Source organism: Apus apus, chromosome 16 (assembly GCF_020740795.1).
Source record: "Apus apus isolate bApuApu2 chromosome 16, bApuApu2.pri.cur, whole genome shotgun sequence".
Classification (NCBI taxonomy): Eukaryota; Metazoa; Chordata; class Aves; order Apodiformes; family Apodidae; genus Apus; species Apus apus.
In genome coordinates, this window is record NC_067297.1 from 12,315,077 (window position 1) to 12,342,284 (window position 27,208).

General features: G+C 46.5%; 1 protein-coding gene across 3 annotated transcripts in view; it reads left to right on the top strand.

Moving 5' to 3' along the window:
• The window catches only part of SETD1B (SET domain containing 1B, histone lysine methyltransferase), a 51,795-nt gene that overhangs the window by 9,669 nt on the left and 14,918 nt on the right, over positions 1-27,208 (top strand). For all 3 annotated transcript variants that reach the window (XR_007891071.1, XR_007891072.1, XM_051634417.1), the window contains exons 7-9: positions 20,696-21,472; positions 25,745-25,915; positions 26,822-26,909. Coding sequence is in view for 1 of the 3 variants with exons in the window: in XM_051634417.1 (XP_051490377.1) it covers positions 20,696-21,472; positions 25,745-25,915; positions 26,822-26,909 (1,036 nt within the window). In the remaining 2 variants the exon portion in view is untranslated. The remainder of the gene's footprint in view (positions 1-20,695; positions 21,473-25,744; positions 25,916-26,821; positions 26,910-27,208) is intronic.

A 27,208-nucleotide genomic window follows, 5' to 3' on the forward strand; every position in this document is an offset into this window, starting at 1 on the left:
TGTATACTTTATTTGATAGCTCTCCAGCTATTTGTGCCATCTGGTTTGAACAGGAGACAGTTGCTGGGGTTTAATACTCGCTTTGCTCAGTTGCAAAGGGGAGGTAGTTGGCTTGTGGGGGATGTGCTCCGCTGGGTCTTCCAATAATAGAGCGGAGCTTGGTGGCTCTGCCGGGGCATTTGTGGCTGAAGGGACAGCGAGAGCTGATCGGTGTGGAGTGGTGCCAGCAGACAGAGAAATTACGTTGCATGGTGTGTCTGGGAGGTCTGTTGCAACAGACCTGAGAATCGCTGCAGTGGATGTGTCGGTCCTGTTCTGCTGTGTCCGGGAACGGTCAAAATACACATTTTTGCAAATGCCAGACCCTTTCTCCTCAGTGTTTAGAACAGTGGTGCAAGCAAATGAAACTGCTGTCCCTGGTGGGCAAGAACTCCAGTAAGAGGACCTCAGCCATCCAGGAGGGCTGATCTTGTGCAAATGCCCCGAGTGTGGTAGATCAATTTAATTTATTCTTGGAAGTTTGCTGGGGTTGAGCTGACAGCACAGATTTTCCTCTAGTGGTTTTCAGGTGTGAGGTTTTCAGCTGTGTTTCAGGAGAGGGGGAGCTGCTCCTGTAGGTAAAGGCTTTGCAGAATGCTTAACTGGAGGAAAAATGCTGCAGCAGTAACATAGTGCAGGTCTCAGGAAAAAAAGAAGTAACTGTACTGGATATTTTGTTTTTTCTATGTCCCTTTCCAAACCTGCTTGTCTTTGCTGTTTCCAGTTTAGCCTTTGAAACAATTCAGCTGCTTGAAGTCTCATTCATCAACTACGCTGGCCTAGGCTTCCCTCTTGGGAGGCAAGTCTCTGGCCTGTGGGACCTGATGATGTATTAATTAGGAATGGAGTTTTGATTCCTTGAGCTCGGTCTGGCAGTCTTAAGAGGGGATGCTCATAGTTTGTCTAAGAAACTGAGGAAGGCATCCCTTACCTCCTTGCCATTCTGGGCTTGTATCTGCTGTCCTTACTCTCGTGCAAGTCGGTTGCAGCCAGTTTGGAGCATGTTGAGGAAGATGGATGAATGCTAGCATGGTATGTGGGGTCAGGCACTCTCTGGGACTGGCTGGGATGTTGTATTTGTAGGTTGTGATATGGAGCAGCAGCATGCTGATGTTGAAGCCCATGTTAAGTCTTTGTCTCCACTTAATGAGATGCTGGTGTCAGAAGTTCACGTTGATGGTTCTGTGGTACAAAATGATAGAAATGCCTTGATCCTCTGCAGAAGTCAGAAAGGTGGTAGCAGGGTCTCCATGCAGGTCACTGCTGCCTTAGTTTTCTCCTCCCCCAAAAACAGTTTGATGTTTGTTGTTGGAGTTGTTTATTCAGCCTTCCTCTTGGTTACAAATCACACTAAGCCATTCTGGCATGTTTGAGAAGTTGCCTGTGCCTTTGACTCCTGATGCACTTAGAATGATCTCCATGTGTTTTTACTTCCTTCCCTTCCCTTTCCCCCTAGTTTTTTGCTTTAGAAAAAGGCACTTTTGACTTCCCTCTCTTCTGCTGAAGGAGCAGAGCTGAACAGTGACTTAACATAGGCTGAAATTTGAGCTGCAGCTTTCCAACTGAGTTAGAGAGGGGCATTGAGTCTGTCTAAGGGCTGGAAAGCTGAAACTGGCTTCAGCCTATTGTGATACCACTATTCAACTTTCAGTCCTTTAGAGAATCCTCCAGCAAAACAGAGGGAAGGCAGAGCTGAATATTTCTAGTGGCTATGTGGTGTGGGGTGCAGAGCAGAAGTGATATATTAGCATAGGGAGAGCTTGTTAAGTATCATAAGGAAGCAATAAAGGCCAGAGAGTTTAAACTTATTTACTTCATATTTGGCTCTTGAAGGGTCGGAGCAGCCCCAGGCCAGCTCTCTTTGGGCGGGTGCTGGAGCTAGGAAAATCTCAGGCTTCATATGGCTGCCAGCAAAGTTGCAGGGAAGTTTTTTTCCTTAGACAATAGGTGCTTTTCAAGGACCTATTTGTGTTTCTCATCAAAACAAGCACAATTTTTGTCAATGTTTGCTAATATAGTAGCATTTGTTCTGTAAGTGAAGCACTGTCAAATCATCAGGCAAGTTAAACACCTCAGACTTGCCATAAGTAAAGGAGGTACAGCCAAGCCCCAGCAATTGCTCTGATTTATCATGCAAGACCCTGGAGTTTGATTTCCAAATCCGGTATGATACTCCTAAGCCAGAGCTTGGCAGGGAGTTTGGGTGTGGGAGAGGAAGGGCTGTGCATCTGTCTGCAACACCTAACTGACTAATCTCAGAGCAGTGATTATGGTCTGCAGAGAAAGTCCTGCTGGGCTTAGCCAAGGGACAAGCACTCAGAGGTGGAACAGAGCAGGATGTGGGCAGTACAAGGTAAGGGAGAAAAGGGATCCTTTATAAACAGCACAACCTGCCAGCCAGGAAGATGAGGCAGAGAGGGCTTTTTCAAGAGACTAGAAGATGGCAAGGAAAGAAAACAGCCCAGCCGTGTTGTTAAGAAAATTTCTGAGAGTAGCAATGTACAAACTTTCCTTCCTATGTTCCTGAGAGATAACAAGGAAAGAATTGTGAGAATTGGTTCTTCACAGGATCTTTACTGTTCAGAAGTGCAAAGGTTAAGTAAGTACAATTTGATGTTTTGACATCCCATTTGAGTCAGGTCTTGGTTTTGCTTGGCTTGTTACAGGAAGAGGCCCTGCCTGTGTGTGCTGGGGAGAGTGACAGGTTTATAACAAGGCACTTTGTATATTGATGATGCCTTTTGTGTTTCATCTGATGAACTTACTAGTTCTTGAACATAGCCAGGGTGTAATAGGAAGGCCATGTGATTGACAATGGTATTTTTCCACGTTTAGAAGTACAAAAATACTTCTTAATTGGGGGATCAATGGACTTGGGTCTTCCTGGTAGTTTGGCTGATCACCTAGTTACTGGGGTGGGAGGGGTGCCTTAAAAATGCCAAAGATAATAATAAAAATTAAGATCCTGAAACATGAATTAAGTGAGAGCAGTTCTCTTGCTGCTCGCTGTGAATTTTAGCAAATGATTTGGGAGTAAACTGGAAGTCACACAGTGCACAGCTGCCCTAGAGACCCCGAAACCCACTGCTGTCACCAGCACCCCCACTGCTTCACTTGGCTGTTGTGAATGTTTTTAATGCCATGCTGGATGCTGAGGAACCTCTTACAGGACAGCATCAACCATCCCTGTGACAAGCTGAGTGCATGCTGCAGATCCTCTAACAGTTAACCAGGGAGATTTTCTGAGATGTGCTTACACATAGATGAGATGGGTCAGGCTCAGCCCTGCAGGGAGCTCTGCTGAAGCCCCTGAGGTTACATGAGGCTGAATTGGCATTTTGCATTGAAGTATGTATGGGTTCTTGTGTGCTCATGGCCAGAACTGGAAGAAATTTATGTTGAAGTGTCACATTGTCCCTCCGGAGCATTAGCAGGATGTGATGACATTCTCCTCAAGATACTACATGTCTTGTGCCACTCCACACTGCTGCATCCCCATCCAGACTGGGCTGTGTTTCAGTAGCTGGTAAATGATTCCCCTTTCCTACAGAGCCAAGTTCAACTTTCAGTTGTCACAAAGGAAAGCAGTGCCCTGATGCTGCCCAGGCAGCGAGAGGAGCTATGGGGGGTTTCTCTGCCAGCAGCACCTGCAGTGGCTGCCCCAGAGGTGGCTGATGCCCCTTGGAGCTGTGCAGGAGCCAGTTGGTCTCTGCCTGCAGGATAATGCTCTCTCTCCTCCTGCCCCCCACTCCCATCTGTGAGTTGTGCAGGGTTGGGGGCAGCCCTGTGCTCCTGGGGCATGGACAGTGGGTTAGATGGAGCCTCCTAAAGATGAACCCAAGCACACTTTACTATGGGATGTTTCTGGGCTGGAGTGTGCAGAAGTGATTTATTCAAGGTAAATGCACGTTGGACTTAAGAGCCAGGAAATTTGATACCTTGGTTTCCACAGTAACTGTGCAAGAGCCCTTATGCCCATAAGTAGCTGTTATGTATGTATAATATATATGGGTACACCTGGGATCCAATTTACAGCTAGAGTGGGATTCATCATTTCTGGAGGGAGATGGGGGGGAGGGGTAGATGTGGGGAATGGTTGCTCTGAATGTATTTTTTTAATTGAATAAGGGAGAAAAACCTAAGAGCTGTGATTTATGCCCAGTCTCATAAACACTTTTTCAAATGTTCCTGCCTCCTGCGCTCTTGCGAATGCGATCATGCCTGACAGAACTGGTTCTTAATGGAAACTCAGAAAATAGGTGTATGTTATGACGATGAATTTCCAGAAATGCAGCCAGCCAATGCCCAGGTGGCAAAGATTTGGATGACTGCTGTGGTTTTACACACGAATTACACGAGACATGCTAAACCTGTGAAATTAAATGAGAGTTGAGCTGCTTAAACTATGGGTTTGGTTCTGCCCTCCCTGACCCAGCGCAACAGCAGTGAGAAGCCACAGGGACTTCAGGGGATCTTGCAGAGTTTAAGCTTATTCAGAAAAGGAAGGCAGTACACAAATCTCTCAACAGGTGATTTAAAAATGACACTACACTGGACCCTTTTGACAGCTCAGAGATCTGTTCTGCCCCTGTGCCCAGAGGAGGGGGCACGCTGGGGCAGGACTACAGCCCTGTATCCTCCCAGGGATGCTCAGGGCTGAGGGTCAGCTCCCAGATAACCTTGCCAAGGTATCCTGGCTCCCAAAGCAGTGGAAATGCAGGATATTGTTACCCTATGGGTTTTCTTCCAGAGCTGATACTGGAAGGCCACAGGCAGGGGCTGCTTCCTTGTACGTCTGTTTGATTTATCACATTAGAACCTGCTGCTCCTACAAAAATTTTTACAAAGTAGAGAAGTCAGTTCATGTTTGCTAAGTTGTATTTGATTTTTGAGGTTTTGTGTTTGGCTCTAGTTTGATTCTTGGAGTGCTCACAGGGCTGGTGGTTAGCAGAGCAGGGGGCTTGACCAGCCAAATGTCTTCAATATAGGAAGCAGTGAGAGAGAACAGCCCCAGTGTCTGTTTTACAGTCCCCTTTTCTGAGCAGAATTGCATAGGATTCACCTGGTGCCCCTGGTGATGCACCTCCTTGTACATGTGTGCTCATGGCAGGGAAAAAGCAAAAGGAGAAATATTTGACTGTTTATGCTTTGGGTTTTTTGCATACCTAACAACCTCAGCAGAATGAGAGAACATGTCTCTTGTTGGTAACACAGCTAGAAATGGTAAAATGCTCTGGAGTGTAACTGAAAAATAGAAAGCAGGCTGTGGTTGGGAGGCTGAGTGGTTCTTTCACTCTCTTACACCAGGCCAAGACTTTGAGGCTTTTGCATTTTGCATACCTAATAGAAGTAACATTGCCATGACTTCTTATAAATCACTGTTGCAGATTATACTCTTGCCACTAGCTCAGTTTGTCTGTTTTGCCACCAGTGACTTTCTGTAAATTTTCAGTTCCTGGTGAGCTGGGTATGTATAATTGAATTGCTTGTTAGGAGGTAGAGCACTGCTTATTTTGTGTTTATGTAACCTATAGATGCTCTGCTGCTCTGGACACTTAGCTCCAAATTACCATGGTTAACCATATCTTACAGCTTATGGTGGAATAATATTTGCAAGTCTGAGCTCTGCAGACCATTTACAGTTAGAGAGCCCCTGGCATCTTCATTTTGCTGCTTACAGAGTTTTTCCTAATCTTTTCAACACGCAGGGTTTTGCAGTGATGATGTTGAATGTTCAGATGTCATAAATGCAGGCTGTGAATCCTCACATTGAGGTGACACGTTTTCCTCTCAGTTTCTCCAACCCATTATCATTCTGCTTGCATTTCACATCTGATGGTTGTGAAAAGTGACCAAGGGAATGCAGGCAAGTTACTGGATGGCAGCATGTGTTGCAACATGCAGTGACACTGAGAAAATGTGCCAGCATGTTAGGTAATCAGTAGAAATATTGAGAAAATAATTGCTGTTAACATATTGTGCTGGCAGCCACCAGAACAGCACTAATTTCTGGGTCTGGTTTTGAAGAAGATGGAGCAGCCGCTGTGTTCTATATGTGTCTGTGTCTGACACAGAGCAGGGAACAGACGAGCGCTTATTCAAATTTCTGCTGGCTCTTGCCTTTCCTGGAGTTCTCTAAATAGAGGCAGTTCATCAGTAGAATGTGGCTTTTTTTCCTGTATGCATCAGTTTTGAGTCCCATGACTTTGCCACCCCCCTTCTATTAATTTAGATTTTCAGTTTAGGGTACTTGTTTGTGCCTAGTGAAGATGGGGCAAAACTCAAAACGAAACCTGTGTGTTCGTTAACTCTGCGCGTCACGTACCTGCCGGCGAGGGCTCCTCTGACCCAGACATGTTACTGCTGTCTCAGGATTTATTATGAAAGTGCAGTGCTTGCTTCTGGGAATGCCCATTCATCACGAGAAAAAGATTGCTAAAAATTCTCAGCTCCTAAGTATTAAAAAAAAGTTTAAAAGTACTTTAAAATGTTTTAAATTTGCTTAGTGCTAAACTAAAGCCAGTGGCTGCTTCCCCCAGGTTCCAGCAGTGCAGACAGGCCTGATGAGGTCAAGCTGCTTACAAACCAGCAAGATGGCAAATTGGGGTTTCTAATTTCCCCCCAGGCTGGAATAGGTTCACTCCTCTGGGCGTTGCAAAAGTGTTGCTTGAGGAGCAGTTTGAGTAGAGGAAGTTGTTGGTGGCTTGGGCTTCAGCAATCACGCTTTGCGCAGAGGACACCTCGAGCGCCGCATGGGCACGGCCCGGGGAGGAAGTGAAACTGCTGCTTGAAATGGAAGCTGGCAGCACTTCTTAGGGCTTGGGAGTTTGGCTGCAGACGAGTCAGAGGCAGAGCTTCCAGTTTTCACTTTGTTGGGGCTTTGGTGTATCAACTTCGGCTTTTTTTAGTGGCATTTGGATTTGCTGGTTGCTCTGGACATGCGTGTTTTGTGGAGTATGTGTTTATGTGGAGCTGATAACTGTGCTAAGTGCAATTTATTGCACACCTTTGACCAGCTTGCCTCTGTTTTGCCCAATCTCATTCTTTCTCCATATCGGGCAGTGAGTCAGGGAGATTGTTAGGAAGAAGGCTCTCAGAATGGCGAGGAGTGAAGGAAGAGGAGAAGCAGAGGTGGTCTCCCCAGAGTCCAGTCCTTCCCATCTCTCCTCCGTGCCTGCACACCTTCAAGCATTCTAGGTGGGATGTCCTCAGGGTCACCACTGCCTGAATTCCCTGTATTCATGAGTGCAATTGCATAGATCTGTAGGAAGAAGAAGGCTGAGGATGGTACAGGTTGGATGACATGAAGGAAGGACTGGGTTGTTTTTTTTCCTGGGGTTGAAACAGCCCTTCACTGGCCTGGTCAATAAATTGCATGTCTGCTGCTTTTGTGGGTGGTGTGGAGTGAGAGTTACTTTCTTAAATCCAGATTTTTCCAGACAGAGCTGTGTTTCACAGTGAGCTGTATAGTTTTGTGCTTGTGTCCAAGTGGTGTGTCCTTCTCCTGCTCTGCAAGATTAACATGCATCTCACATGTCAAGGAGACATTCACTCTGGAGCCTGGGGAGGGATTGCTGAAGTGGGCAGCTTCTTTCCAGGTTTCCCTTCTCCCAAAGGAGCTTGTTATTTCTGGTGCCTTGTGTGTCCCAAGCGAAACAAAACATATATATTTCAGGTGGTACGGTGTTACTTGGTGGCAGCAGAAGCTGGTTTAATGTGGGCACATAGCTCTGGGGACAGTTTCCCAATCCAGTCCTTGTTGCTAAGCAGTTGCCAAACATGGCATTTTGGTCAGCAGATGTGGCTGAGAATTTCCAGGGCAGATAATTGAAATATTGTCTTTGAAGGATGCAGATAATGTGAGCAACTGTTATCATGGTGCTACGAGCATTTTGCTATTGTCCAAGAAAAAAATTACTTGGAAAATACAAAATTCCTTACTACTGCATAAAATTATTCAAATTACACAAAACATAAAGGGCAATCTGCCCGTTGAGTCTCTGCCATGGAGATGTGTGCAAAAGGATGCACTTCAGGAAGGGAATCTCAGTGAATTTATTTGCTTGTTAATACAGTGTCAGGTGGGATGTATCTCCCACATTACACCAGAAAAGTGGTAACAGGAGATGGTTTTGCAAACCTGAGGCATATTCTAGGTCAATGAGAAGCAGGCTGGAAGGTGATGTGGGTTTAGTGGCAAAGTCAGCATGGCCCCAGCAGAGTCCCACTGGAGGATGGAGACCTGATCTGAAGTTGCTTTAAAATTCCCCGGGAGCTGGTGTTGTGCAGGGAGCACCCAGCCTGGCTGCAAGACACCAGAAGTAAGCTGTGGTCCCTGGTGGGCTGGATGCTCTGACTTCAGCTTGAGGAAATCTTGTGGCATGACTTTGTCTTGGCTCATGGCTGGGATGCATGTCCTGCAGAAGGGCTGTGACACAAGGCTGTGGGCAGGGAGGTGCCTTTTGGTGGGTGCATGGTCCTTCGGGGGACCCTGGGTGGCTTTTGCAGCCCAGCTCAGCTGGCTCTGTGTTGCTGTGGGGTTGTGGAGACAGGGAAAGCAGACAAGGGAGATGTGAGGAACAGCACAGGGGGATTTGTGCTGGTTTTTGGGGGTCAGCCACTGTGCAGTGGGTGCAGCTTCCATGTGGCCTCTGACTTTGCTCTGAAAGGATTTGTATAGATTTGCTTTCAGTGTCCCAAGCTGAAGAAGACCTGAGTTTATATAGTACTGTGCCTTTAGTATACAATAAAAAAAAAAAATCAGGACAGCTCCTAGTAGTTTCTAGACTTCTGAATTGGGATGGAGATTGTGTTAGGACTAGATTTTATTGTAAGTGATTTTGGGGCTCAATGTACAAAATGACTTGTAAGAAGGATGAATGTTGGACCCTTGTTATGACCCAGTTCTTGAAGTATTTTTACTATTTTAACTGAGCTCTGGTATCAAGAGTATCACACAGTGTAACTCAGTTCTAGTGAGGCACAACCTTGCTATCACATCTAATAAGTCACCTTGATCATTTTAGCAGAGCTCTTTAAATCAAGTATTAAGGAAGTGTGTAAAGTAAGTGTCACCAACACGGGGGGGCCTGAAGGAGCCTGAGGACTGGGCTGGTGGGTCTGAGGAGCAGAGCATCGGTTGTCTGGCACTGGCTGCTGCCAAACAGCTCTGCCTGGGTGCATGCAGCCCTTCCTCTTGAGAGATAATCTGTGGTAGAGCTTGACGGTGGCTTTGCTGCAAGAGAGAACAGAAAGGGACTTTGGACTGACTCCTGAGTAAGCAGGGAAAAAGTACAACTTTACCTTTCTTTGGTTGTCTATGTAGCTGGGGGTTGTTTCCTCAAGGTTACTGACAGACCTTCAGTGGGAGGTCAGAGCAGTTCTTGCCATGCAAAATCCCTTCAGCAGCAGGGCTGTTTGTGCTGGTGCTCCCCTGGGGGTCTCTCTGCTATTGTGATTAGCAGATTAGGACTTGATCTTGTTCAGTAGTTGCTGGTAGACCTGTCTTCCACATCTAATCCTTTTCTAAATCCATCTGCACTTCTGAGTCTTTGCAGTATCCTGTGGCAATGAGGTGCACAGCTGCATTTTGCTCTAGGTGAAAAGTGTTTCTGTGTGTTTGTTTTAAACCTCCTGCTTGCTAATTAGGGAACAGATGGGGAATCACAGAATCATGGAATGGTTTGGAAGGGACCTTAAAGATCATTTAGTCCCAACCCCCCTGCATGGGCAGGGACACCTCCCACTAGACCAGGTTGCACAGAGCCCCATCCAACCTGCTCTTGAACACCTCCAGGGATGGGGCATCCACAACCTTCCTGGGCAACCTGTTCCAGTGTCTCACCACCCTCATAGTGAAGAATTTCTTCCTAATGTCTAAAGGCAAAGAGGAGCAAGTAGGGGAAAGGAATAGGTTCCTCTTGTCTTCTTTTTGAATATTTTATGCCTGCACAAATGGCCGTGGAAATGCAGCCCAGCTGTGGGATATTTCCACTCTGGGAATTTAGAACAGTTGCAGCTACACAATTTATTTTGCAAATATTGGGAACAGTCTAATAGCAAAATTTGGGTATATTCTAGAAGGCCATGGGAAGTGTCATCTCCTGCACAGAGATTAGTTTTGTTGAGGGATCAGTCAACATTTAGCAGCCACAAGGGTTATGTTTCCAGCACCCAAAATGAGTGATATGGGGAAAAAGTTGCCTTTCTCTCACTGAGCAGGTTTTGGAGAGGAGAAATTCAATGTTTTTTCTGGCTGGATATGGCTTTAGGCTTTGTCTTAGAATGAGGGAGATTTTTAATGCTTTAATGAATATGTTACATACCTCAGCTGATGTGCTTGATTCTCTCCTTTCTGACTGCACTTAGTTAAATCAGAATACAGCAAGAGAAAGAAAATCTAAGCAGGAAATAAAGCAGTGAAAAATTCAAGATGCCTCCAGAGAGAAGATCCTTAAGAGAAGAGAAATGTTGCCAAAGGGGAACTGTTTCTTGCAGGCCTCACCCGTACTTTTGAGGAAGAACATCTCTACTCAGCCACTTTAGCTGCTTGAAATAGGCTCCTTGGAGTGAAGCATCTGCTGTGGTCTAGCTGGGTTTTAATGCATCTGTGGCACTTTGCTGGGCAGGACTTGTTGTGTCGTAATGCTCAGAAAATGAGTGGAGCCTGCTGAGCTCGTTGGGGTGCCAGTCATCATTTGTGATCACTGCTGCAAAGGGCTCACAGTCTGGCCACAGCAAGTTAAGAGAGAAGTTTTTGTCTCATGAGCCTCTTGTTCCCCAGGGTCATGCTCTGCAGACAAGGTCATAAAGACCTTATTAACAGTATGTTCCCTCTGTCATGCTTTCATATTTCTTCTCAATAGTTGGTGCCGGGGTAGAAGAGAGCTGCCTGGAGGAGAGTAGTGCTAAGTCTGTGTGACCTCCCAGGCCAGCAGTGGAGGACTCATGAAATCTCAGCAAAAATGTTCAGGAAAGGAAAGGGTTCACATAAAAATCAGGATTTAAACTCTTTTCCCTTGCTAATTCCACATTTTTTGGAGAGTGAAAACTGTACTTGTTTGAAAAGGGCTGTTCTGGGCTACAGACTCCTGGGTTTTCTTGCAGGTACTGAAAACAGTCAAGCCTCCTTGGTTCCCAGCCCCAGGAACAGATCAGGTGTACACCCTGGAAATTCAGGGCCAGAGTAGCTCCAGGTTTTTGAGATCAGAGGGAGGAGCCAGGCTCATCATCTGGGATGCCTCTGGAGAAGGAAGGCAAGTGTCTGAACTGCTGCCTCAGGATATACTTAATGGCACTTGGGCCTGAGCAGATGGCAGCGAGCAGAAGAGCATTAAAAGATGATACTGATGGATGATCTCACACAAGCTATTCTTTTTTTCTTTTGCCCGTTGTCCTTCAAGACCTCAATTCCTTCATTACTTCCCTTCTGAGGAACAGTTTGCATTGCAGACATCCAGATCTTGCACATGAAGCTGGTCTTGGGGCTAAGGGTGGGAATGCAGAGAGCCCTGAGCAGAGCCCTGAAAATGCTGCCATAAGTGTAACAGCCACATGACTGCAGGTACTCGAGGGCATAGTAATAATACTTAAGAGGGGGAGAATATCAAACTGGCCTAGTTCTGCCGATTAGAACTTGTTTAAATACAAGATGTGTACAGCCTATTCTTCAGTAGGCTGATGTCAGCTGGGAAGCTAGACTTTTTTCCAAGCTTATCTGCTTTCTTATCACCCTGTTGGTAGTAAGATCTGAATTCGTGGCTCCATTTGACCTAAGGCTTGAGGGTAAGCTCAGGGAATGGCATGTGAGCTCCTGCCTGGTGCTGAAGTGTAAGGTACCTGTGTACTCTGCACATGCAGTTATTGCATTTTTGTTTTACTTATAGATGGACTCTGATCTAATGTTGATAGTTCCCTTTATCTTTGATCGTAAAGTACCTTCTGCTCTCTAAACATGTGTGTGCATTTCTGCACACCAGTGTGAAGAGCAAAATGGTGCATTTCAGACTTATTTGTGAAGTGAGTTCTCTGTGTACAGTGAGATTTCTCCTGAATTCCTTACTTTTCTTTGGGTCTTTAGAAAGGAAGATGCTACCTCAAGCTCTGCATCTTTTGTGTGTGGACAGACCTTAGAATAAAGACCACTGATAATAGCTGAGATGGCAGAAGGTGACATGCTTGCTGTCCGTTTCTCTTTTTCAGAGAGACTGTTTAGTGCCTCTGTTGGATTTGGCTGGTTTGTTCCCAGGACTCTGCATCACTGAACTTGGTGTCTGAAAAGGGCTTTACCTGGGTAAAGCCAGCCTGGCTGTATGAAAGTCTTTGGGAGAAGCAGAGAACGTTCCCTGACTAATTTATCTGTAGGGGGTATTTTCTTGCCTCTCTACCATCCTTTTATGCATGACTTAGCTTCCCAGCCGACTGAAGCCTTTGAAGTTCGGTTGCAAATAGCTCTTCAGCTGTCCCTTCCCCCCATCTAAAATAGGGAAACCAGAACAACCATTGCTGTGGGAAGAGCTTGCGTTGTTACGTGGCTCCCCAATGTTAACATCATTTTCTTTTCCTCCTTGTTCCCTACCTCCTCCTCTCCCCCCTCCCATAAAGAAACCTTTTTTTCCCCCTTAGTAAGATCTACTTAAGACTTAAAGGAAAAGGCCATAGTTCCATGAGATGGTAAATCCCATTTGAGGGTGTTCCATATGTGATGAAAAACGCTGGCCTCATGTGACAGCTCCTGAATTGGCACATGTTGGCCCTGCCAGTTCAGGTTTGTTCCTATAATGCAGAAGGCGCGACTGTCCAGGCATTACATCAGGGCACTCGTGGGTTGCCCAGGCATCCCTGATCTGGGGCTGGGGGTCAGTGACTCCCCATCTTGTGCTCTCACTGTGTTTTGTGATCTGCCCAGTTGTATGATCACGTTTGTCTTGGCTCAGATCTGTGTAGTCAGGGGGTCTGGAAGCTTCTAGTCTCAGTGTTAATGAATGCGGACCCAAAGGATGTCGTGTTAGCCTGTGTCTTTTGTGTTCTAGAAGCCCAGGGGCAATGCCTAACTTCTCCAAATGTCCCTTCAATCATATTGCCAACAGCAGTGCTCTAACTACATCATAACCATGAAACTTTCTCTTCTTGAAGGGAGAAAGACCTGAATTAAACCACCCCTTTTCTGGAAGGCAATGCACTCAGCATTAACAGAGCAAACCCTCTGGCAACTTATTGCCCTCTTTACCAGTTCATCTCTAGGTTTTCTACTGAGGCAAATCTGGCAGTTGTTTCCCCACTGGGTTAATTTATGGCTCTGAGGCTTGCTCTCCTAGGAAGCTCTTGCAGTGGGTTCTTGGAAGTCGTGTTGAAAAATAACGTATGGTGCTCTCTTGCCAAGAGAAGGGATTTTTTAAAGTTCTGATCCCTTTGGGATCACCTTTCTCAAGTTATCTTGTTTCTGGATCAGTGAAGATCTGGTTACCTTTTCCCTTTGTAAGCATTAGCTCCACATGCTTCCCCCTTGTGAGAGGCCCTCCTGCCAGGAGCTGAGAGCCCAGGTGAGCTCCTTCCTCACATGCTTCCCAGTCCCTGCTTTGGCATCTCCCCATTTGCAGGACAGTCTAATTAGGGCCTAGCACCTGAGGCAGCACATTGCAAGACACAAACAAGCACCATGGTGGCTTTTCCTCATGCTGTCCCCCTATTATGGGACCGACAGGGACTTCTGGGGAATTCTCTCTCTGTCCTTCTGTGGTTTGAGGTGTTGGCTTCAAGTTCCCTCTTGGCATTAGAATTAAAAAAAAAAAAAAAGTGGCGTAAGTTAAGCTGATGTTTACAGTGTTGTTTGTTTACAGTGAGCACTTGAATATTATTGTCACTTGTTCTACTCGTTGTGCAGCCCTGTAGGTGTGGAGAGGATAGTCTGTGCCAAAGAGGTGCTGCAAGTACCAGACCAAAACACAAGCTGAGCCAAGACAGGGTATGTGTCAGGTAGGATACTGTCATCTCACAGGGCTTGGAGTCTCTTTTTCAAGTAGTGAGAGATACTTTAGCAATCAATAATTAAGAAACCAAAACACCCAAGTAACATGTCTCCTCCTGCAAGAAATCGCTGCCCCATTGCAGCCTTTTGGGTGCCCCTTTTTGTGGGCCACAGTGGTGAGTCCATGGCCCTGAACTATGTTCTTGACCCTGGTCTGTGTTCTGCCTCTTCTTCATTTGCAACCCTTGCCTGTGAGTTGGATTTGCAAAGTGCTGTATAAATACATAGCTATGTAAAAACATGGCAGTCTTCTGTTCTTGAGAGAGAAATACATGTTGCTGAAGATATTTCTAATAACTGATCTGTAATATGTTACTCTTTCCATTTGCCTGCTCCTGAGCTGGGTAGTTGATTATAGTGCAGCCTCCTGAAAGCTGTCTTTGTCCCAATTAAAAGCTGCTGTGATTGGGATTGTGTCCTCTGCCAGCAGCAGGAGGACGGGTGCTCTCTTGGCTGCCCAAAGGAGGTAGAAAGACCTGAGTAACCAACCTGGGGTGTCCAGGGAGGCTGCAGTAAACAAACTTCAGGGTAGATCCAGGCTGCAGTGATGGTGTGATGGCTGACGGGAGCCACCACGGGCATGGTTATCTGAATAGGCTTGAAAGCTCATGTGGGAAGGTGCAGGCAGCAGCTTGCTCTGTGTTCCTTTGCTGCTGTAGCTTAACTACCCACCTTGGGTAGCTCTGGCCTTCTGTGCTCTGCTTCTGCAACACCAGCAAAGTATCACCCTTGTTGTGCGTTCATGCACAGCGAGAGCTGTAATTAGAGTTAGCAAAATACAAATATTTGTGTGTATTGTAAACATGGTACCGAGTCTGTCTTGTTCACTCCTGACACTGTGAGGTGTGAGTGCTTAGCACAGTCCCTCTGCCATGTCACTGTGCCTGAGTCTTGCACTCCCTGCAAGCCAAGAAGGCAGTTGGGAGGCATGACTCCCCTTCACCTGCTTTGCCAAGAATGTGTGGAACCTACAGGCTCTTCTCTAGCTAAAAAGGAACAAAGCAATACTCTCTGAAGCCCTCGCTGTGCTCCAGTATGTAGATTTTGGAGAGCAAGAGGTATTTCACTCTGTTTAGCAGAGCGAATGGTGGGCCAAACTTGAATCAGCTTGTGTTTGTTTTGAAGTGTTTCACTGAAAATGTGTCTTTGAGGAGGAGTTGAGGTAGCTTGTTGCATCCTCAGGCTTTCTTTTAGTTCTGGACAACATTATAAGAAATGTGGCACGTTTAAAAGTCTTGTTCTCTTTAATGTGTTCTGCTGAAGGATTCTGGGAAAAGAGAGTTGTGTTTTAGGGAACTTGGTCTATTTTCACACTGGAGCCTCAGTGTATGGTACAAGGGCCCTTTCCTTTGTCACTCACAGCAAGGAGCACAGCATGAGCTCTGCTCAGGGAGGCAGCTGGGAATGGGAAGTCAGAGGGACATGGAATCTGTTCTCCACTCCGTCAGCAACTTGTGGTGTGACCTTGCTCAGTCAGTTGTTCTTTCTGCCTCAACTCTGAAGATTTTTCTTTCCCCGTTTTTTTCATACAAATAAAGGGTGAGGCTTGCTCAGTTCTGGATTATGGTTTTTTTTAGACTCTTGGATGCACTTAATCCAAAAACCAAGTGATGACTGTTTGACCAGGTTATGAAAACTTTTTGTCCAAGAGCCACTTCTGCTTTTAGCTCCAGCTTTATTGAAAAACTGTTTCTTAACATTATAAATGGCAAAGATTGTCAGTATTAAAATATGGACTTTTCCATGTTTTAGGGCTTAAAGAGTAAAGTTTTTTGTTCTGTTTGGTTTCTGTGAATGCAAGTTGCAGCAGGCTTAAAGGTTTGCTGCTTATTGCAAGCATGGGATGCTTCATTAAAGCTAATGACCTTGCATCATGCTGAATGCCATTGATCCTGCATTTCATTATTTTGATGCACTAAGAGCTCAGCCAGGCTATGACCGAGTAGTTGCAACGTTCAGTGGTAGAAGTTCCCTACCTCACATGTAAGTAACTTGGTATCCAGCACAATATTTCAGTGACATTAGCTGCAAGCTGACAGTATTCAAAATGCGTTCTGAAATTCTGAGTAAATTCTTTACCAGCTGGCCTTTTTAAAAGGAAATGAAAGCATGTGAAGTTCCTCTACCTGTAGGAAAGGTACCAAATGGCACATGGGATGAAGTTCCCAACTGCTGCCAGTGTCAGTGCTCCTCTGGGTCAGGGAGAGAACAGCCTCTTCACATCTGGAAAATGCCACTTCTGCATGCAAATATTAGCATGTAGCTTCTTCCTTCTGTGGGTATGAACATTTGCTTGCTTAAATGCTGGGTAGTGCTCTGAGATGAGACCAATACCCTGCATTCAGTGGCTTCTACCCTGTCACTACTGAGGCTGATCCAGGAGTGAGATCTTGGGATGTTCCCTTCACTTAACTCCAGAGGCTCTGCCTGTGCTCAGACACACTGTGCTGGTTTGGAAGGTGGCAGTTAACATTTTGGGTGAACCATGAATGAGGCCATTTATAACCAGTTACGCTGGTGAGAATCTCAACAAATTTGCATCATTAAAACACCTTTGGAAAAATGTGTCACGCGTATAATTAAATACCTGTTTTGCTAACTCTTAATTTAATTAATGCAAAGTAAAGACAGCAGCACAAATTAATTTAGTTGGAAATGGTTTTTTTCTCAGTGGGCTGAAGGGAGGTTTTCTGGAGGCATTGTACCAGATGCTCTCGGAAATGTGCAAGTGAACTCCAGGACTGATTGACACAGTTTTTTTGACACTGACATCCTCCAAGCAGTACGTGTGCCATGTATCAGCTCACTTTTATACCCTTGTGAGGGCAAAGAGGGAGGCCAGCTAGAAGAAGGCCGTTTCTTTGGGAGGACACTGATGCTACTTTTCAGCACTACCCTGAGAGGTATTCGGCAGAAACTACAGAAAACCCAGGTTCAGATAGGTGAATGAAAAGAAATTCATATAACAAAAGGTATTTCTATGTCTCACCTTGGTTCTTCCTTCAGCACCTTGATCTCTCACTCAGTTGGTGCCCCTGTTTTTCCCCCTTAGATATAACTTTCCTCTAACTGCTCCTCCGCTGTAAATATTCATTCTTCTTAACTTGCTTTAAAGACTTCCTTGTAGATCTTCTTTTGATTTGACCTCTTTCCTAACTTTGTGTAGTCTTCCCCCCTACCCTTTGCCTTTTTGATCTTTTTCTTCCTGCCACTTGATCTCTTTCCCTTTCCATCTTTCTTGGGATAAAACTGGAGCACAGACTGTGTTCACTGTGTAAGTGCAGGTGAGTTGTCAGCCCAACACTGTAGGAAGCAGAGAATCTGTTGTTGCTTCCTGAAGACCCATCTGAGCACCAGAATAATAATTTAAAAAATGATTAATCTTAAAAATAAGGCTTAAGTAAAAATAAATGGATATATGAAGAAAGCTGCAGTGCACTACAGTGTGGGATCTGTCTAGTCCTGCCACTTCACTGCAATTTCCAGATAGGCTTTTTCTATCTGGCATTTCCTCCGAGAAGGAAAACCAACCTCATTTATCAGAAAGGATTCTTTGGTACTTGGACCAAGTAAAGGGCTGATGTGGATGGGAGTGGGCTCTGGGTGATGGGCAGGAGCCCATGGGTCTCCTCTGGCAGGATTGACTGAGACAGGCTGCCCTGGGCTCCTGGTGTTCCAGGAAAGGAGGATGTGTTGGCCCAGGCACTTTGGGACTGGTACTGTGTGCTCACCAGAGACCCATCTTGAGCTGTGCCTCAGACTGGTGTTGGGTAGCACTGAGAGGGTCCAGGATCCTGCAGGAGGGACTGGGGATCCAGGAGAACTTGTGGCTTGGAGCTCCCCATGACACTACCCAGTGCTGGTCCTCCCCTGAGGTTACATGGGGTGACTTTCCCCCATACCCGTTCAGATGAGATGAATGTGAAAATGAAGCTGATTTTGTCTGTTGGGTAGCCTGACCACTCCTGTCTCCCTGTCCATCACTGACCATTAGCATCCTCCAGCTTTTGCAGTTTGAGCCACTGCTCCTAACAGTGTCTTTTGTGTTCACTTACTGGAAAATGGGTCTGTTTTGTGGGAAGCTTATTTATACCTGCCACAGTTGTCATCTTCACTCCTCCTTTGCCCCATTCACTGGATCTGTGGTAGCTGAAACTGCAGAATGTCCTGTTGTTCCCCATATCCTCGGTGTGGGACTTGACTGCAATAGAGCAGCTGGGGGAGAGGATGCAGGGTGTGAAATGTTAGCCTAGATGTGGAGAGCTCCAGGAGGACACAATACAGTTTGGCTTTGGAAAGACTCAAGTGCAGTGGGTTGTCATTTCTACTTCTCCTTTTTTAGCTGTTCATTTTAGGGCTTACAAAACAGCCCTTGGAGTGTCTCCCTGCACGCACAGATGCACTAAAGCAACCCAGCAGCTCCAGGAACATCCTCCCTCTCCAGTACCATTAGCAGGGTGTCGGTAGCACTCGCTGCAGGGTTCACCAGGCTTGTGCTTTCAGCCCAAATGGTTTCCTTGTTGAGCTGAGAGGTTGGGTGTTTTCAGATCACTAAAACCACGAGTGGCTTTTTGGGGGTGACCCACCTGCATTCCTGCTGCAGCAGAGGAATGCAGGGAAGCCAGGGCGAGGGGAGGTGACAGGAGGATTTGCAAAGCTGCTGTTGCAAGCGTTGTGCTCAGCCTGCTCTCTGGTGGTAGATGCTGTAGCAGAGATGACCTTTGATAAAACCTTAAGTGTTTGGTTTGAATTGGATAGTTGTGGTTGCTCGACTTCATACAGCTACAGTTCATAGCAGAGTCATCAACTCAGTTGCTCTTGCTTTTATTCTTTTAGCCCTGTGCAAAATTCAGAGGTTAAAAATCAAATCACAGCAGCTTCAGGAGGAGGACTGCCAACAAAGGCTGCTTCCCAGCAGCTCTCCCGAGTGCAGGTTCACCAATGTCTGATAAGGATTGAGCTTTGTTGCTCTTTTCTTTCAGATTGGGGAAACTCGTAGGAGAGCAGACAGAAGAGGCACCTGCTGGCATGAAACATGGAAGAAGTAAACATATTTGGGATCCTCAGTCAAGTCTGGCTGAAAACAGCCAGCAGGTTCCAAAACTCTTGCCAAGACTGAGATACAGAGAGGCACTTAGAGACCACTAGATCTTGAATCTCTTACTGCCTCAGATGGGCTAGAGCCTGTGGCATCCAAGGCAGGCAGGAGAGCTCAGCAGAGGTGGAGCATCACTCTGTACTCTGGTCTGTGCTGGGGAACATGGGGATGCTTTTTATTTAAATCAGCTGGTGACAACACGCAAACTGTTTGTTGGCTTTTTACTGCAAAGCTGTTGGGAGGAAGGAAGTGCTTGGTAAGTTGTTTGAGGAGACAAGCCAGTCATGCTTGTAGAGAGCCTGGGAGAGAAGGTTGTGATGAGTGCTTCTGCTGTGCAGTCCTGGAAACAGTTGACGGATGTTTGCTGTTGCAAGAGTGGTGGGTTTTGACTATTTTACCTGGAAAAAAAAAAGGAAGAATGGGAAAAATAGTTCAGGAGAATGCAGCTGGGGCTCTCTCCTATCTTTGCTGACATCCCAGTTGTGAAAGGTCAACCCCATTCATGTTTCCTAGTCAAACTGTCACTGTGTTGGAGATGTCTTCCAGCAGTATTTGGCTGCTGTGTTTCTTACCAGGATTTGTTTTAATGGTACCTGAGGGATGTGACAGTCATACCTGTGGTTTCTTGGTGCTGGAGACACCTTCAGGACTGAAGTGTCTGTAGGACATAGCATGCAGGTGGGACCATTTGCCTTTGGAGATGGAGCTTGCTGGTGAGGCCTTTCTGTTGTGTGGGACCTAATCAGGCAGCTTTGAGACTTCACAGCAAGCAGGCATCCTCTGTTTTAATCCAGATGTTTTCCATCCCTTTGAACAGTGGAGGTGGGACATAATTTTTAGCATTTTCTGTAACTCTTATGTCTGTATTTCTTGTGACTCGTAAAGTATTCATTTTGCCCAGGAACATGACACATGCTGTGTTCCAAATCCCAGCATTTATGATGTTTAAAGGCAATTTAAGCAGATTTGGGGTTCTTTTTTCCCCGTGTGAATTGCAGTGGTCTAGTCAAGGTAATTTTAGGAGCGGCAGCAATGTGGAAGTATTGTCTTCCCACAATGAGAGGTTAAGAGTCGACAGCAAAGGAATCAGGGATTGTAATTTTAAAAGACAGGAAAATCTTTGTGTGTTGTGAAAACTAAGGAATAAAAGCTCATGGTGTAATGCACTGTCAGTATTAGATGCAAGTAAGAGATAATGTGTCTTGCAGTGAAAGATGTTTGCACTGTGTGTGTTTCACTGCGCACGGGAGCAATGCCTCCTCTTCCACAGAAGCTGAGGTTTTTGTTCGGTTGGTACTGATGCTCTTTTGGAAAGCTTTTACTTCTCTGCTTCCTGAGGTCTGACATGGAAGAGAAAAGCTTCAATAGGCACCAGCTGCTCAATGGGCCCCGTCTTTTCAGAGCATCGCTCGCTTTTCTCCATATCCAATTAAAACGTGTGTTAAACATAGCTGTGGTTTGAAGCAGCCAGTGCTGTGGTATTTAATGTAAAAGGAATGTGCTCCTCACCTCTTCTGTCTCTCATGTGGCAGGGTCAGCATTCTTCAGGGGAGGACATGGAAATCTCTGACGACGAGACCAACCCCGCGCCCATCACCAGTGCAGAATGTGCCAAAACCATTGTGGTGAACTCCTCTGTCAGCAACACGGCCGTGATGGCCCCGTCGATCCCACCCTTGCCACCACCAGGATTCCCTCCTCTTCCTCCTCCTCCTCCTCCACCTCCACAGCCAGCCTTCCCGATGCCTCCGCCGCTACCTCCGCCACCTCCACCCACCCATCCCGCCGTCACCGTCCCCCCACCTCCGCTCCCTGCCCCCCCTGGGGTCCCTCCGCCTCATATCTTGCCTCCTCTTCCTCCGTTTCATCCTGGCATGTTCCCTGTCATGCAAGTGGATATGATAAGTGTCTTGGGCAACCAGTGGGGTGGCATGCCAATGTCCTTCCAGATGCAAACTCAGATGCTGAGCCGCATGATGCAGGCACAGAACACGTACCAGTACCCGCCTTTCATGACGGGACGGATGCAGTTTGTGAATCTTCCACCCTACCGCCCTTTCTCCATGGGATCAGCCCTTGGTCGTGGACAGCAGTGGCCTCCACTGCCCAAGTTTGACCCCTCGGTTCCACCACCGGGTTATGAGCCAAAGAAGGAAGATCCCCACAAAGCCACTGTGGATGGAGTCCTCTTGGTCATAGTGAAGGAACTAAAGGCCATCATGAAAAGGGACCTGAACCGCAAGATGGTCGAAGTGGTAGCGTTTCGGGCATTTGACGACTGGTGGGACAAGAAGGAACGTCTGGCAAAGGTAGGCTTTCCCATACTCTCTGCTGGATCCTGGGGAGAACATTTCACGGTTTCTGTGCCAGGGCATGGGTGAGCATGGGTCTGGAAGTGACTTGAAAAAGTCTGCAACCCTAAAATTTTATGGTAACTAAAACAGAATAACTTTGCTGTGAGAAACCTTATTGCTTGAGGCTGCTGAAATTAAATGGGAGGCATGTATGTTTCTGCCCCTCATCTGCCTCCGTGCCTCCCCACAGGGCTGGTCTTTGTGCTGAGGCAGGTGGCAGGGGTGTGTGCTGGGGGCAGCAGACCTCAGCCTGCAGATACCTGGTGGGTGCTCCATCACTGCGGGCACCTGCCTTGGGACAGGTTGGCACCTGAGTGTTCATCCTGGTGTCAGTCCACGTCTGCAGGCGTTTCATGCTGCTTCGCCATCAAACACGGCTGGGAGTTTTCATCCTGACCAGTCACTGATGGAGACACCCTGTGCAGTTCTGTCTGAACACCTGTGGAGCCAGAAGTGCTCACCTGGGAATAACCTGCTGCCCCATCTCTCACTGTCCCAATGATTTGAACGTAGGCTTGAGGAAGAAATGTTTAATTCCCAGTGTCATCTCTCTGCTTTGGGGTTGATCTGCTCCTCCTTGTCCTCTCGAGCTTTGGGGCCAGCTCAGGGCAGCCCTTTCTCTGCCCTACACCCCAAAAGCCCAGGGTTACTCACTTCCCTCCCAATCTCATTTCTGTTTTCCCCCTCAGTGCAGTAGTTTTAGGGCCTGAAATTAGAAGAGTTTAGCAGATTTTTTTTTTTTTTTTTGGTGGTGGTCTGGGGCACTGCTGGCTGCTCCAGGAAGGGGTTTGCAGGAGGAAATTACCCTGAGATCAGGAGACAAATGTGCAAGGGCTTCTCGAGTCTAAGAGGAAGCTGAAGTGTAGCTCTAAAAAGCTGAAGTCAGATGCAACAGGAGTGTTGGAAACCACCAAGCCACTATTTTGTGTTCCCCACTTTGTGTGTTGAGATCTGTGGGTATTTCCAGTTCTCTCTGCTCCTCCCACCTCCCCAGCACGTGTAAGCAGCAGCAATTAACTCAAAAGCTGAACATTGGCCAAATACGCAAGGAGTTCCAGGGATTAGTTAAGAAAACAGCTTTGCATGAGTCGTCTGATCCTTTCTCAGCCAATTTAAAGTGCACTGCAGCCAGGGAACAGCTCTCTGAACTAATATGTGCTGAATTTGTCACTACCAAAAAAAGAGAAAGGTAGAAAGGTTCATGCCAACCTCAAAATTAGTATTACAGTAAATTATTGTAAAAAACCAACAAACCAAAACCAACACCACAGCCTGCAGCAGCATCTTCTGTTTCAGATGCCAGTTTTCAGAGCCAGATCTTCACCACCTGCTTTTGTTGCATGTTCACTCCCATGCCTGGAAGAGCTCCTTGGCTTTGTGGAGAGGCTGGTAATGCTTCTGCTTAACAGCTGTTTTATGGTGGTGTGATTTGCTCTGGCTCAGAGCTGGCTGGTGTGATGTGCAACAAGAAGCCTGGTCCCTCTCCTCCTGACTAATGCTCATAGCTTCTGCTTCCCACCAGCCAGAGTGTGCTGATGATTTTTGGAGGAGGCCCCTGAGTTTCTAGGGCAGTGAGAGAAACATCAAATGGTTGCAAAAGCAGCAACTGAAGCACCCAAGAAATTGTTCACTCCACAGTGAAGAAGCAAGTTGAGGCAGGTCTTTGGTGGCTGCTTGAGCTCTCTTAGATCCTGAGCTATGGTTGGATTTAGCATGTTCCTCCCTAACCTGGAATTTGCAATCCACTTTGGGAAGGGAAGCTGACTGTAGCACAGCAGCTTGCTGCAGTTCTGGCCACAGGTTATGTTGGATGTGAGCAGCCTAATTGAAAATCCAACATCGTTGCATGGAATAACACCTGTGCTTTCTGTTCAGGAACAGAAATGCCAGAACCATCACTGCTTCAGGGCACTCCTGGAGCAGCCTCTGCTAGGCCATGTGTTACTGTTGCAATGCATAAAAATCACACAGATTCCAGAGCCTCTTTTCTGCTAGGACTGGGCACCCCCTGACGTTGATTCCTTCTCAGTCATAAGCTGCCTCCTTTTGCAAAAGGAAAACAAAAAAAGAGTATTCACCTTCAACTGTACCTGGTGTCTTTATGCAGGTGTGAGGGTGAACTGTTGGGACCCCTTGTTGGCAGCTGGAGGTCAGTTTCCCACATAATTTGCCATCACACAGACTTTTCCAGAATGGACCAAGACCTCTAGGCACTGTTTGAGTTGAAATGACCCTCCAGAAACAGGCACTGCCATCCCCATTTCTTCCCTCATAACACTTTTAATTGGAGCTCCTCTTATTTTTCCTGACTGACAGTAGTGAAAGAAATTACATTCTTTTCAGAGGTTTGGAAGTATAAATAAGACAACATATGCGCTTGCTTATATATTTTTTTTCTTTAGAAATAAAAGAGGCAGATTTGGAGGGAGAGATAGCATCTTATAATATCTCCTACCCTTGGGCCATCAGCTGCAGCAGCCCTCCTGTTCTTTCACAGAGTAGGTGGAAGCTCATGAGCTCCACCATATGCCTGTTTCTGCAGTAGATGTATCCCTCTTTGGTCAGAGGGTTTGTGGGTCCACTATCTCCCTGACCTTCCCCAAGTGTAAGAACAGGAAGCCTTGTGGGTTTTCTTTTCCCTTGACTGACCAGCAATGTTCAAGTTTAGTAGGACTGTAAATATTATCTACAGAATCCTGCTGGCAGCCCGTGAACCTTCAATGATGCACAGGAAGACAACACAGTTGTCACCTCCTGTGCCTCAGTGTCTCTCTCTTCACTCTGTTTTTTGGCCACCGTATACCATCAAAGGAGTTGACTTGGGCAGCTGATGGATTGCCAAGAAGTATTGTGCTGAAAGGTGGGAAAGTTCAGGGGTAAAGCTGGTGTCCTAGGCCAGGCAGGATGGAAAAATATGGGGTGAAATCTGCTAAGGAGCATGTTGCTAGGGAAGACAGCATGTACCACAGACCTGCCTGAGCTAGGGGAAAGTTCTTCTCTGCTCCTGGATCTAGTGATGGGTTTGGGTTTGAAAGCTGAGTAAGATGCATTAAGCAGAGAGTCAGGAATAACCAGCCATCCCTGGCCTTGGAGTGCTGCCGCCTCGGTTCTCTGCTTGATATTCCCATTAGTCTTGTCCCATATTAGCAGGAGAGCTGAGCTTACACTTACTCTTCAGTGATTACAGCCAGCTTGGGTGAAAGAGCTCTGTTAACATCTGTAAGAGAAACCCACTTCTAGAGGCTGCTGCAGCACTGGCTGATGTGAGTGGCCAATCCCACCAGTGCCCTTGGCCTGAGGTTAGCAGAGGCAGGCAGACAACACAGCATCAGGCTAACTTGCCCAAAGCATGCTGGGGTTATTTGTAAGAGCTGTATGTGTAGGTGTATGTGTAGCTCTATTTCTTCTGTAGCTGAGACCAAATCTGATGTGGTCCTGCAACTTTTTTGAGTTTGGGGGTGATGGTGTGTGAGGATGGTGGTGTGTCCCAGCTCCATAGCTTCCCTTCAGAGTTCAGGACACTTGTACAGTAGCTACTCCTTGACACTTGGTTGCTCCTGTCTGGGTGGAGAAATGTGTTCCCTTGGTCTGTAAGGCCTGGGTTCATGTCTGCACCTCTTCGTAGCCTTTCACCTCACCCTTTTATAACCTTTGCTTCTAGCATCTGTGATGGATTCTGGCCTTTCTGAAGGTGGTCGTTGTGGTCCCCTCACCAGACACTGGGGAGACCTGAAAGGAGCTGTGGGGGCTAATGGGTCTGTTCATTTCCCTTGTCCTCTTTTGTGAGGTACTTTAGCTGTTAAGCTGCACGTGAAGGAAATAGAGATAATGTTTTAAAACACTCAGCGAAGAAAACACGTGTCTGCTCTGCTACCTTACAGCATGATGACTTCAAATGCAACATCACTTAGTGTCCCATGCCAAGCCACTGCTCCGGGAGTCCCAGCAGGTTTGTCTCCATCAGATGCAGTGCCCTGTGCAAAGAAAATAACTCTTAAAATGCAAAGGGGAGAAGGCTTCTCAGACATGGGAAGGTCTCATTATCAAGAAGAACAGCTGCACCTTCTCCCTTTCAAGTGGCCATGTGGTGCATCTTCAGATGTCCTTCCCTTACCTTCATAGAAACTGATGCCTGGGCAATTTCACAAACCTAAACTGTCTAAGTGGTTTCCAGAGTCTGTGCTCCCCAGAAAACCTGGCTTCTCAAGTGTGCTTTCTCTGTTGCAGGCGTCTCTCACTCCAGTGAAGTCTGGAGGAGAACTGGAGGACAAACCAAAGCCAAAAGATCGAATTGCATCTTGTCTTTTGGAGAACTGGAACAAAGGAGAAGGCCTGGGATACGAGGGGATCGGCTTGGGCATTGGGTTACGAGGGGCCATCCGGCTGCCATCCTTCAAGGTAAACAAAGATCTCTCTCCATTAGGGCAACACTTCCTAAAGGAGCATAAGGAGATCAGTCCTCTCCAGGGCCCTGCAGGCTGCTTAACCACTTGTGTTCACTGTCAGAATTGCTCCTGACAGCATCAAGGATCCTTGTTCCTATTCCTCCACCGCTTGTGGGAATAGTCTGTAAAGGATCTCCTTGCTCTGCAAGGTAAATGGGACATTTGCTCATGTTTAGGACACAGCCTTTCAGCATGACTGGAAAAATGTGCTTGTGCTTCTAGCACTTTACAGTTATTTCTTTGCTTAGAATGTCTTCCAGTTTAGCAGCTGAGTCTCACCTGAAGTTTGGTTAAAAGTGTTCTCTGCCTCATGTGCAGTTACAGTCAGACTTGTCAGCACAGGGTCACCTACATTAACAAGCATTTGCATAAAAAAGAGAAGTATCTTAAAAAAAAAGCCGGGGGCAGGACAGGGGAGGGTAGAGAGCTTCCCTGAAATGAGGGGTTTGAATGCACAGAAGGTTCAAATAAAGGTTTGGGATGAGAGATTCTGCAGTCTTGATTTAGAATAAAACTTGATTTGAGGTTCTTTAAGATGTCACAGGCTCAGTCTCTCTTCCTGTTCCACATTCTCAAACTCAATGCATTTTTCAGGAGTTTTCTCTGTCAGCTTCAAACTACCTGGTGATGACATGCACCATGCTGGTACACAGAGTGTTTTAGTGCAAATTGAAGGGGTAGAATTTCATTCACACTGAAATTCTATTTGCAAGGAAATAAAGGGATGAGGAGCTGGGGAAGCAGCCCTTGGTTTCTGGGTGTAAGTCACCATGGCAAAGTAAAGCAGTAGCAATTTGCTTAAGAAGTTGATTTCTGCCTTTCTAAACTTTTAGAAATGCTAATTATGTCTTTTGTTCAGGTGAAAAGAAAGGAGCCACCTGAAGCTGCCTCGGCAGGGGATCAGAAGAGAATCCGGCCTTCAACTTCTGTTGATGATGAAGATGAAGGTTTGCAAAGCACGTTTGTTTGAAGCACAAGAGCAAGATGCAAACCACATGCAAGCTGAATTCTTTTAAACTTCACAGCAGCTGCTCACTTACAGTTAGACACAGAGTCAAGGATCTGAGCCAGAACCCTGCTTCTCACAAAACTGTGATCAGCTCCTCTGGCTTCAGTTCTCTTAAATTCACTGGCGGGAAATTTAAGGCCCTATGAGTAACTCATAACCTATTTTAGTTCTGCTGATGCAGAGCTGGTAACCCAGTAGAGGGAGCTCAGATGAGTTCATGGACTGATCCAGGGGCGT